The 12934-nt window shown below is 35.5% G+C and overlaps 3 protein-coding genes across 3 annotated transcripts; 2 read left to right on the top strand and 1 right to left on the bottom strand.

Annotated features, from left to right (window-relative positions):
- Window positions 1-39: 39 nt before the first annotated feature.
- Window positions 40-950, bottom strand: dynlt1a (dynein light chain Tctex-type 1a; the record flags this gene model as incomplete). Its single annotated transcript, XM_081394461.1, has 5 exons — window positions 40-110; window positions 317-394; window positions 482-605; window positions 744-785; window positions 924-950. The coding sequence occupies 5 exons, from the start codon at window positions 948-950 to the stop codon at window positions 40-42; spliced, it is 342 nt and encodes a 113-aa protein (XP_081250587.1).
- Window positions 951-2784: 1834 nt separating this feature from the next.
- Window positions 2785-10541, top strand: zmpste24 (zinc metallopeptidase, STE24 homolog). Its single transcript, XM_081348074.1, has 11 exons — window positions 2785-2919; window positions 3054-3133; window positions 3339-3485; window positions 3823-3909; window positions 4665-4781; window positions 4861-5013; window positions 5101-5242; window positions 5365-5543; window positions 7916-8020; window positions 8295-8438; window positions 9042-10541. Exons 1-11 carry the CDS (start codon window positions 2862-2864, stop codon window positions 9264-9266), a joined length of 1437 nt encoding a protein of 478 aa, XP_081204200.1. The 5' UTR covers window positions 2785-2861; the 3' UTR covers window positions 9267-10541.
- Window positions 10542-10913: 372 nt separating this feature from the next.
- Window positions 10914-12697, top strand: atp5if1b (ATP synthase inhibitory factor subunit 1b). The gene is made up of 3 exons (XM_081348052.1): window positions 10914-11430; window positions 11975-12087; window positions 12330-12697. Exons 1-3 carry the CDS (start codon window positions 11362-11364, stop codon window positions 12469-12471), a joined length of 324 nt encoding a protein of 107 aa, XP_081204178.1. The 5' UTR covers window positions 10914-11361; the 3' UTR covers window positions 12472-12697.
- Window positions 12698-12934: the final 237 nt, after the last annotated feature.

Below are 12934 nucleotides of genomic sequence, written 5' to 3'. Positions count from 1 at the left end.
TTTTGAACCGGAGACAGGCCTACATGTTGATATTCATCCTCAGATGGCAAGCCCAAAAACACTAACTAAGCAGTATATGGTTTTATTCTCCCACCGTACTGTGCAACTCCCTGTGGGAAAATAAGTCAATGTCATTATATATATATATATATATATATATATATATATATATATATATATATATATATATATATATATATATATATATATATATATATATATATATATATATTTTTTTTTTTTTTTTTTTTTCTCGATAATGATTGTAGGAAATCGAATCTCTGAAATGCCTGCCCGTTCTTAAAATACGTCTTACCATCTGTAGTGTTGTCCCAGTAACACGAGCTGGCAGTGTGCAAACCTGCCCCATTTTTTTGCAGTATGATGCACGTCACTGGTTGAACAAACAGAAGAGTGGATTTGGGAAAAACATACAGGTTTACATAAGTATTATTGTCATTTAAATTGCCTGTTCCCATACCTATGTACTTGAAAGGTTTTCCTAATTTAGTTAGCTGGCTCAGACTTGACTCTACAATGTTTGACATCCACTGGTTGATTTTGTTGTGTTGGTAAGAGTGGTTTCCAATGGTGCTTTCAACAGCCTGTAATCAGCCCACAATACGTGATTATTGCAATGAATATTGATCATTTACATTTCAAAATATTTACTCATGCAATCAAAGTAATTGAAATGATAGTTAAAGATTGACTTCATGTCTACACATTGGAGTAGTAAATACTTCTTTGATAACTGTGGTAATCTCGTCCACAACAAATGTAGTCTGTGAATGAAATAAATACATGGTTAAGGTCGCAGTTTAAGTATGAACAAATCGAGAGATTATTTATACTACACACAGAAGTAAGAAGAATAACTCTACAACATAATACTAGTTATTGTTAGTTTTTTTGTCAAGTACCTCCTCAGCAGACTGATCTTCGTCCATTGCGCTACTTTATCCAGAGCGTTTTGTAGTTTCTATGGAGACAGACAATGGTCACTTGCTGGATAGTAATCACGACCAGGCACATACTGCTCACAATAGGCTGTTCTTCAGTGTTTTGTTTTTGTCTCGCAAAGCAACGACAATAATGTCTATGGCAAGCCACTTTAACATTTAATCCTTAAAACCTACTAGTATCTATTTTCATGCTATTAGTACTTATTTTTTAGATAGTAGTATATTTTCCATTAAGTACTAGTGCTTATTCATTAGCTACTAGTGCTTATTCTTTAGGTACTAGTGTCTATTTGTTAGATACTAGTGCTTATTCTTTTGGTACTAGTACCTTTTTAAAGATAGTAGTACTTATTCATTAGATACTTGTACATATTAAAAAGACACTAGTACTTATTCATTAGATACTAGTACTTATTAATTTCTAGTATTTATTATTAGATACTAGTACTTATTGATTAGATACTAGTACCTATTAAATAGATACTAGTACTTATTCATTAGATACTAGTGCTTATTTTAATAGTGACTAGTAACTATTATTTTGTTACTAGTAACTTTTTTTTTTTGCCATTGACTTCTCATTCAGATATAAACTATTCAGTTCTGACTAGTAGGCTATGTATTACAACTGTGACTAGTATACATATTTATTAGATACTAGAAGTTATTTATTAGATACTAGTACTTATTTTTTAGATATTAGTACCTATTACTAGATACTAGTATTTATTCAATAAATACTAGTACTAAGTCATTAGATACTAGTAGCCTACCTAGATACTAGATACTAGTACTTATTAAATAGATACTAGAACTTATTCATTAGATACTTATTTTACAGTCTATGATTGAAAAAAGTACTAGTATCTATTTAATTAGTACTAGTATCTAATGAATAAGTACTAGTATCTATTTAATAGGTACTAGTATCCAATGAATAAGTACTAGTATCCAATGAATAAGTACTAGTAACTAATGAATAAGCACTAGTGCCAATTTAATAGGCACTAGAATCTAATGAATAACTACTATAGTATCTTTTAAAAAGGTACTAGTAGCCTATCTAAAGAATAAGCACTCGTAGCTAATGAATAAGCACTAGTACTTAATGGAATAGATACTAGTGTCTAAAAAATAAGTACTAGTAGCATGAAAATAGAGACTAGGATTTTAAAGATTAAATGTTAAAACGGCTTGCCATAAAACTGTCCCGTATCCTTTCAACGCAAGCCTGTACTAAATTACTGTCTAATCACATTAATACATAAATAAAAAATATATTGTATACTGTACTATATACTGCTGAAATATTAAGAGTTTTTATACCTGCATGCTTCATTGACACGGTTGCTCGCCACACACTTACTTTTAAAAACGGGATAAGTTTGTTCTTTCTGGTACAGCCAGGTAACGTTACTATAAAAAAAAAAAAAAAAAAAAAAAACACCTGGTGAATAAAGGTGCCCAAAGTTGAAGAAACACACCCATATACATTTGTTTCTCAAGTGTCTGACTAATGTAACCATTGTGACTACTTTAATAATATTTGATTGTAATGCTGAAGACTTCATTTTGATGCCTTGACTTTCATTTTCGCATCATTTTGACTGCAGTGGAACCGTTTAACTAAAGACTAATATACATAATATCTAATTAATCAGTCGTTTTTATACATTAATCCGGTTTATCACAGAACCTTCATAAATCGTACATTTTAATTTACCAAACTATCATACAATTACAAATAAAAATGGTTCAGGAACCCATTTTGTTCTGCTCTGGTGTCCGGTCGAACACAGTTTCTAGTTACACCCTATTTTCACATGAATGGAAAAGGAAGTGATATAGCATGAGTTATCGTTACTTGTGCATCTCTGCATGTAGTTTCTCTAATATATGGACATAGCACATACACATTCTCGTAAGGTTCAAGTCTCGTATTGGGTCGGAACAGGTACGAAGATTATCTGTTGCCTTGAATGAAAAGGCAGCAGACTCTTGAATTACTGTATAGCCCGAGCTAATTAACGGTGCCAACTAATAACTACCAAGCCGGAATAATGCTGCTGGAAATTCTTGCATTACCAGTTGAAGAAAAAATCTTTTACGCTGTCCTGGTCTTCTCATGGACGGTGTATATTTGGGAGGCCTACCTCGCCTATAGACAGGTGAGCATATGCTCATTGCTTTGTTATGTTTGTGGAAAGCATTTAATGTCAGTCACTTTATGCATGTATGAATTTCTATTCTAATTTGCATATTTTGATTATTAAAATCCAAATTCTTCCCTTTTAGAGTTTTCTTCAAATGCAATTTGATGTACTGAAACGATAAACCCTGTATAAACACCCAGACACTTTTGACCTTTCACAGAGGAAGATCTACAGGACAACAATGCATGTGCCCACTGAGCTGGGCAAGATAATGGATTCAGAGACCTTTGAAAAATCTCGCCTCTATCAGCTGGACAAGAGCAACTTTGGCTTCTGGTCTGGACTCTACTCTGAGGCAGAGGGCACGGTGAGCTTAATACCACATCCAAAGAGATTTTTGTCAGTTTCAAAGATTTAAAACTGCCTCCTAAGTGGTGGGGTGATTATGTATTCATTTTATTGATTGTTTTTTTTAAATAAAGTATGATGCAGTCTTTTTCATATAATGCACTGTTTTATGTTCAGACAACTTCACACCTGTATGTTTCTTGTTTTCTGGTGGGAAAATCATGCACTTTGTGGATTCATTCTGACTGCAAATCTTAAATTAACTTATTTTATGTTTTTTTTCCTCTGTTTTTACTTTCATCTATCTCTTCCTCTGAGCGTGTTTAATCTTTTTTTTGTCTTGTTTTATTTTGTAGCTGATACTGCTCCTGGGAGGAATTCCATTCCTTTGGAAAGTGTCAGGGAATCTCACAGCTCGTTTTGGTTTAGGTCCAGAGTACGAGGTAGGTTATAAATGTCTTAACTGTCACTTTTGATCGTTTTCAGCATCCTTGCTGAATAAAAGTAATAATTTAAACTTTTAAACGGAATAAAATTAAACTTTTGAACGGTAATTTATATTGTTTCAATAGCTTTCTATTTCAGATGAATGATGTTCTTTAGAACATTCTTAAAAAATGTATACACCTGTTTTTAACATAATAATAATAATAAATGTTTCTTGAGCAGCAAATCAGAATATTATAATAATTCCTGAAGGATCATGTGACACTGAAGACTGGAGTAATGATGCTGAAAATTTAGCCTTGCCATCACAGGAATAAATTACATTTTAAAATATATTAAAATAATATTTTACAGTATTACTCTTTTTGCTGTATTTTGGATCAATTAAATGCAACCTTAGTAAGCAAAAAAGACACCTTTTAATTTTTTTTACAACTTTTGAACGGTAGTGTACATTGATCTTGTCATGAAAATAGCCATAGATGCTGGTATAGCAATAAAAACAAACAAACCTGCCCTCGAACAGTAGTTTGGTTAGGGTTAGAAAATGAAAGTGTTTTTTAAACTTGAAAACTAAGGTTGTTTTCCATTTTAATGACATTTTATGTGAAAATTAATATCTTGCTTTTAGTTGTCTAATCACAATAATACATGAACAACAAATATATTGTATACTGTACATACTATATACTACTGAAATATTAAGAGTTTTTATACTAGTATGCTATTCTGAACATCATCTTACCTTCAGATCTCCCATTCTTTGGCGTTCCTGATGTTAGCGACACTCTTTAGTGCTTTCACTGGCCTTCCCTGGAGCCTCTATAACACTTTTGTTATTGAGGAGAAGCATGGATTCAACCAGCAGGTAGATAAAGTCTAGATCACAGGAATAAAACTGATGATGAAATGTACTGAAATCTCTTTAATTTGTCCCTTGCTTATAGACGCTGGGTTTCTTCCTGAAAGACGCTCTCAAGAAGTTTGCTGTGACTCAGTGTATTTTGTTGCCAGTGACATCATTACTCCTCTACATCATCAAGATTGGTGGCGATTACTTCTTTATCTACGCCTGGCTCTTCACACTCATCGTCTCACTGGTCAGTTTTCCGTGCTTCTGCTGCACGTGTTGTCTGTGATTATAAACAAAAAGTGAAGTGAACTGTCCCTTCTTCTTTGGTCTACAGATTCTGGTGACTATCTACGCAGACTACATCGCCCCTCTGTTTGATAAGTTCACTCCGCTGCCAGATGGAGAGCTGAAGAGTGAGATTGAGAGCATGGCAAAATCTATTTACTTCCCCCTCACCAAGGTCTATGTAGTGGAAGGTACAGCAAACTATAATCCTCTTTTAATGTTTGTTACTTTCTATAGAACTATAATTGTCTCAGTCTTGATATCTTGTCCTCTTTTCTCCCTTCTTCTAATATTTCTGTTCACTCTTTTCTAGGTTCAAAGAGATCTTCCCACAGTAATGCCTACTTCTATGGTTTCTTCAAAAATAAGCGCATTGTGCTATTTGACACTCTTTTGGAGGACTACTCCCCTTTAAATAAATCTGGAGAGAAAGAGCCAGGAACGGTAGAGGAGAACGAGGCGGTGGCCAATGAAAGCAAGTCCAAACCAAAGGTCAGAGGGTCAGGGACAAAACAATAACAAATGTGATAAAATGCTGTATTGTAGGGATGCACCGAAACTTCGGCTACCGAAATTTGGCTCTCTTTAATATGGTGTGACCGATCAATGTAGCCACCTCAGTTCAAGCGACATCCTGGTTCAAGCGCACATGAACTGATCATCTCATCTCCTCTTTTTATAATAGTCAGTTACAGCACGAAATAAACATGGGTGAACAAAACACCAGAAGGTATGTTGAAAGATACATTACAACTTGAGGCAATGAATCCTGTCTCATTTAATCGCTCAATCAGAGTTTCAACTGGGAAAGACGCCAGTAAAACAACTTGTAGACAATACAATGTCACGCTACATTACGTCAAGAAAACTATTCAATGTCTATAAACTCATTATAAAAATAGCTAGAGATGAGCATTTTGCTAAATATATGCACTGTATTACATAATCATTATATTTTTACTTAAAGGGTTAGTTCACCCAAAAATGAAAATTCTCTCTTTAATTACTCACCCTCATGTCGTTCCAAACCCTCAAGACCTTCGCAACAAATTAAGATATTTTTTATGAAATCCGAGAGCTTTTTCTGACCCCCCCATAGACAACAATGCCATTACCACTTTCAAGGCTCAGAAAGGTGGTAAAGGTCGTTAAAATAATCCATGTGACGATTGGTTCATCCTTAATGTTATGAAGCGACAAGAATACTTTTTGTGCGCAAAAATAAAGAATGATTTTATTCCACAATTTCTTCTCTTCCGTGTCAGTCTCCGAAGCTTTCAGACGCAGAATAATTTTTTTTGGGTGAAGTAACCCTTTAACCTGTTTGGTTAGTGATGTCTTCATAATTGTTGTTTTGTTTATATTTAAAATTATTTATATAGTAAAAACAATTCTGTTAATAAAAAGTTGATATAAAAACTGCCTTATGTGCAATTTTACAACTCAGTTTTAGCTCTTTGAGTATTGATTATTTAAAAAGTTTGATTAATTATTTGATTATTCATTTATTATTCATTTTCAGTTTTCGGCCAAGTGCATTCTGAATTTTCTGTTTCAACCCCAAATTTTCATTTCGGTGCATCCCTACTGTATTGCATTTGCACATACACCATCGTTCAAAGGTTTGGGGTCAGTACCATTTTTTTTATATACTTTTATTCAGCAAGAGCACATTAAATTGATCAAAAGTGAAAGTAAAAATATTTATGTTGAAAAAGAATAAAAAAAATAAAATGCTGTTCCTAAATTTTTTTTTATCAGTTTCCACAAAAATATTAATCACTGCTAGCCTGGTTAAAACCAGACCATTCTCAGTAGTAACTGAGTTATGGTCTGGCAAAGCTTCATTAATAACTCATTTCCAAAGGGGAGTCACCAACAGACGTCGCTCAAATGCCTCTGGGCGCAATTGGATAAACCTAAAACCAATCAGAGCGATCGTCATCGTGTAAAGCCATATGCTGTGTCCCAAGTTACTACGCCATAAAAGTATGTACTCTTTTTGTGAAGAAAAGGTATTTACTTTTGAATGTGTAGCAAAAAAGTAGGCAAGCTTTGGGACATACATACTACTTCATCATCTTTATCGGACGGACTTTATGCATCCTGTCACGTAAACTGCCCTGTCAATCATCTTGTCACAGTTAAAATCCTCTATTAAATCTAATTTAATTTCCTACCGTTTCGAAAAGAAATGTAGTAGCACATTCATCTGCCAGTGGGTCTTTCATGGAGACTGTCCTCATGTGTTTGCAATTTGAATATAATAATGCATTTAAAAGTTGGTGCGCTTCACCAATGGACGTCGCTCAAATGCCTCTGGGCGCAATTGGATAGACCTAAAACCAATCAGAGCGATCGTCATTGTGTAAAGCCCGCCCCAACGTTTCTGATTGGTGCCGCGATTTCGACGGATTAGAAATGGGCTTGAATGAGCTCTTTGCCAGACTACTTGTAGAGCAAATCTAAATTTGCCGGAAGTTGTCTGGGTTTTCCCAGGCTAAATCACTGCAGCACAACTGTTTTATACTGATAATTATACTGATTCTGAGGGATGATGGGACACTGAAGACAGGAGTAATGGCTATCATCACAGTTTTAAATTTTAATAAATTTTCACAATATTAGTTTTTACTGTATTTTTAATCAAATAAATGCAGTTTTGTTGAGCATAAGAAAAAGACATGAAAAAAAATCTTACAGACCCTAAACTTTTGATTAATAGTGCAAGAAAAAAAAATAGTAGGCCATAACAATATTACAAAAAGTGGGTACTGCATCATTTCCATGCGTCTTTCACTGCATTTTGTAGCCATTTATTTTCAATGTTTCAAAATGTTTGTTTTTTTTATATATATATTTAGAACAAGAAACAGGGCTGCAGTAACCCTGAGGTTCTGGCCGTTCTTGGACATGAACTGGGACATTGGAAACTAGGCCACACAGTCAAGAACATTGTCATCAGCCAGGTGAGTTGCTGTCTGTGTGGCTGTGTTTTTTTTTTTTTTTTTACTTTAGCTGTCAATGACCAGGTTAATAGTCTTCACAAAGGAAAGGCATTCTTGTTTTGTGGTATTTCTCACAGCTACTATATCAATTGTTTTTGTCACTACACATTCTTGAATTCTGCAATGTCAGTTTCTCCGAAAACTCTTATTTTAGTGTTGATTTCCTGTCTTTTTAAGAGCATAAGAAAAGAGGACCATCATTTTATGATGTTAATGTCTCCATGTTTCTTTACAGATGAACTCCTTCCTGTGTTTCTTCCTCTTTGCTGTGCTGATTGGTCAGAAAGAGCTCTTCATGGCATTTGGTTTTCATGACACCCAACCGACTCTTATCGGACTGATGATCATCTTTCAGTTTATCTTCTCACCTTACAATGAGGTAACGCATCTTACTTTTTTTCCTTGCCCCTTCCTTTCTCTGAAAAATATATGCGGGCTCATTTGTTAACCTGCGTGTGAACATTTTTGATTAGAAATTATGATCCATGCAGGACATTATAATACATTTGTAAAAGACATGGGCTGCATCCGATATCACATACTTCCCAACTATATAGTAGGCGAAAAACAGTATGTGACAACAGAATTATGTCAAAATTTATAGTACTCATAAAAGAGTAGGCAAGAAGTACCCGGATGACCCACTACTTCCAGTGAGATTCTGAAGTGTGAATTTGATGAACACTTTACTATCCCATGAGGCCACAGGAGAGGATTTGTGAATGGCAGTGAAGCAACTCAACTGGTAGGTCACGAGATAATGACATGGCGAATGTAGTACGTCCAGATTACATTCATACTACACACACTCATACTATATAGATAGAACTTAAATTTGTATCAGTCATAAAGTAATTAAAGTAATTACTTATTCAAAATAAGTACCCACTCAAGAGTATGTGGTTTCGGATGCTGGAATGCTAATTTTCTGAATAAGCAAATACATCTGATCCATGTTCACCTTCTTTTTTTCCTTCTGCAGTTGCTGTCGTTCTGTCTGACAGTGTTGAGCCGAAGGTTCGAGTTTCAGGCAGATGCATTTGCGCGCAGTATGGGCCGATCGTCTGAGCTGTACTCCGCTCTCATCAAGCTCAATAAAGACAACCTGGGCTTTCCTGTAGCAGATTGGCTTTTCTCTATGTGGCATTACTCCCATCCTCCCCTGCTAGAGCGGCTCAGAGCCCTCACTGGGCCCAAGCAAGACTGACAGCTTAGCAAGGGGGGGCAACGTTCACCACTCGCTCCCCCGAGAAGGGGTCTCCGTCGGCCGCTGTGGGCCCTCTGATATCAATGCCTATTTCTCTCTCCTTCCCTATCTTTTATTTCTATTCCTCTTTCTAAGTGTTTGGGTTTTGTCATTTGTTTATCACCTTGGAAGGAAGTCTAAATTGTTTTCAGATGGCCGCAGACAATTTGGTGTACAAGATGTTAAGTTTGTGCATTCCGTGTGCATTTTGCAATTGTTCTTGATATGATTTTGATAGTTTTAATTCGATTGTACATTTTAGCTGTGAATTGCCCCTCCTGTTCTTTAGAACCATGCATTTCCACTTTGATTTAGTGTAATCCACTAGGACTGTGAGAGAGAGGAGGTTAAAACATTTCAGAGGGGTATTGGGGTATAATAAAGCACATGGTTCAAATGACAGTTGTTATGTGAGACCGCTATTCTTAACTTGTATGGCTCAATAAGGCCTACTAAAATGTCTATTCCAATTTTAGTTCTTTTGACAACCTTTTGAAATAATTTTTTGTTTTACTTTTATAACCAAAAAAGGGTTTGAGCGTTTAAGTAAATATTTTTTTTGTGAAATAAGAGTAACGTACAAGGGCAAAGGTGACTTTAAAAATAATTAATGAGTGGTTAAAATTCTTGTTTAATTATTTAGTTATTTTTCTCTCTGTGCCTGAGTGTGCAAGATGTTACTATGAGAATGTGTAGAAACATGATGCTGTCACATCTTTTTTCCTCATTTGCTCAATTTAATCCCTGAATCGTATCAGTTTTGCTGGTGGCTTGGAACTGCATTTGTATGGATTCTTATGAGTTTTAAGATTAGGAATACACATGGCTGTTAAATTTAATGTCAAAATGTTGGACTCTTAAGGCTTTTACTGTGACTGGCGTGTTAATGGCTTAAAGCAGGGATGTCCAATCCTCCTCCTGGAGGGCCACTGTCCTGCAGAGTTTAGCTCCAACCCCAATTAAACACACCTGAACCAGATAATCAAGGTCTTACTAGGCATTCTAGAAACTTCTAGGTAGGTGTGTTGAGGCAGGCTAGAGCTAAACTCTGCAGGACAGTGGCCCTCCAGGACTGAGTTTGGAGTCCATGAAATGCCTACCTATTGAAAATTAGCCCTAAACAGTATCCTTAGAGTAATATGACTGTGGGTTCATACTTATCCCCAAGGAATATGTCTTTGATATCTGGAATGACTGACTGAATAGACTGGAAAGATGAACTTTTGCATCACTATGAATAAAATAAAATAAAGATCACAACACCTTTGGTATAAGCTTATTTTATGTAATTACACTGTAAATTAATATAATTAACATATAATTTGGTAGTAAAACATAAACCCATGGCTAGTCCTAGTCCCAGACTATAATGCATGTTTGAGCTGTTTTAACCTAAACCAACTTGCACTGACATCAAAGTTTTTTTTTTTTTTTTTTCTAAATATAGCCTACTACTTAAATGCCCTTTTTTAGCTATAGGGCTTAATCTAAGACCTCTCTGTGAAACCGAGGCATAGTGTTTGTTTGTCCCATCGGGTAATCAAAAGTTCTACACACACTTGCGGTCTTCACGCCCACTTTAACGCTAGCGCCAAAGACCGAAAGTGTGGGTATTTGGACTGGTAAAATAACTTATACATAGCTTCTATACTCAGCTATGGTTTCGGACGCCACAACAAATGGCTATTCTTCCCATTTAAAATAGTGCTCTATTTAAGGGTATAGAGGGCGATTTCGGAAACAGCCATAGATTTGTTTGTAGTTTGTAAGAATATATATTTGCTCTTTATATATATCCACGGTTGTAGACTGTACCATTGTTTCTTAAAAAACAAAAAACAAAACAAAAACATCTCAATAAGCAATTGTTTTTTTGTACTATCTATATTTTCAATAATAGAACAAACTCACGTTCTAATTTACCCGTGGATAACAGCGATTGTAAGTAGAGCTCACCTATTTTTCTATGATAATGGTACGTTCCTGTTTTGCGTCTACATAAGACAGGAGCGCACGTTGATGTCAGTGCATGAATGCATGAGCACATGAAGAGAAAATGGCGAGGTTTCTAAACTGTAATATAAGGAAGTTTTTGGCTACACAGATCAGGATGTCGTCTGACCAGGTAGATAAAAACCGTAGCCTGGGAAAAAAGGATTTCACAGTATTTCAAAGCCTTTTCAGCACGCACTGTCAGTTTGATGCCATGTATTTCGTCAATTGTTTGCTGAATAAATGCGTATTATACACGTGACCCTAACCCTATGTTATAACGTTGGTAAAACGTGTCAACACATGACTTTTTTACGTAATTATACAACAAGAGCGCTTTCAGGTTGCCCTTGTGGTATGACCCTTTTGTTTACATTCTGGATACGTCTACATTATTTGCTTTCTACTCAAACTCCTGAAGCAGAACAGTGTATTCATATGTTCAGATGTGTGTGTATATATATATATATATATATAATGTATATGTATGTATGTATGTACACACACACACACACACACACACACACACACACACACACATAATATAAAATTACTTTGCATATTGGCCGTTGTATATTCTGCTTGACAATCCATGGAGTTGTTACTAATTACTGGTAGGGTAATAAATAAACAATTCTGCCTTGTGCAATCTGTGCCTGTCTCTCCCCCTGATAAAGCTAGGAGAACTGGGTAAAGGTGCTGGGAAAGGAGGTGGTGGTGGAGGTGCGGTGAGGGAGGCAGGAGGTGCGTTCGGCAAGAAACAGGCCGCTGAGGAGGAGATGTACTTCAAGTGAGTGGTTTTTCTTGATCTCATTGTGAACTTCATCTTTCACACTAGATCTCTATTGCTTACATGGGTATCAGCAAGATCAGCCCTCTCAATATTTGAGTCTGCCATGTGCCATTGTAAAACTTGCACAGTCTTTCATTGCACTGTTTTACTTGAGAAGGATTTATTTAAGCTATTCACCCATTTGAAGCCACCCAAAAAGTAATTTCATGTCTTATTCTTCCTCTCTATCACTTTCACAGGAGAAAAGAGCAAGAACAATTAGCTGCTCTGAGAAGACACCACCAGGATGAGATTGACCACCACAAGAAGGAAATTGAGAGATTACAACAGGAGATCAGTCGCCATGAGGGCAAAATCAGAAAACTTAAACATGATGACTGAGACTGGCGAACCAAGACATTACATTTCATTAACAAATGCCCCACAAAGAATGTTTTAAACTTCACTAAATAATTGTGGATCCTTTAAGAAGTCAACTGTGTAAACTCTGCTCTCACTTATGATGAAAGCATATTATAATACATGTATGATTGAAACACTGAAATAATATAATGTATTAAATCAGTACAGTTTCTCCTCTTGTCAATAAACATGTCTAAAAAATTAAGTTGTTTTGGTATCAATTATATGCTTGGTGCATAAAGATAGCAATTGATTTGAGCATCAATATTCATCTGTAAATTATAAGTTAGTCGGAGAAAATTGTGCCAAATGAAATTACATGCATTTTATATATTTTTATTATCTGACCAACCCATTTCAGGTCTTGACACTAATGAGCCAATCAGGTGTGTTGATTTAGGCTGTATTGTTGTACTGCTTAAAAAGCTATTCAAGACACAAC

Source organism: Scardinius erythrophthalmus, assembly GCF_964197995.2.
Source record: "Scardinius erythrophthalmus genome assembly, chromosome: 19".
In the NCBI taxonomy this organism is placed as follows: Eukaryota; Metazoa; Chordata; class Actinopteri; order Cypriniformes; family Leuciscidae; genus Scardinius; species Scardinius erythrophthalmus.
This window is presented reverse-complemented; position numbering and strand designations above follow the sequence as displayed.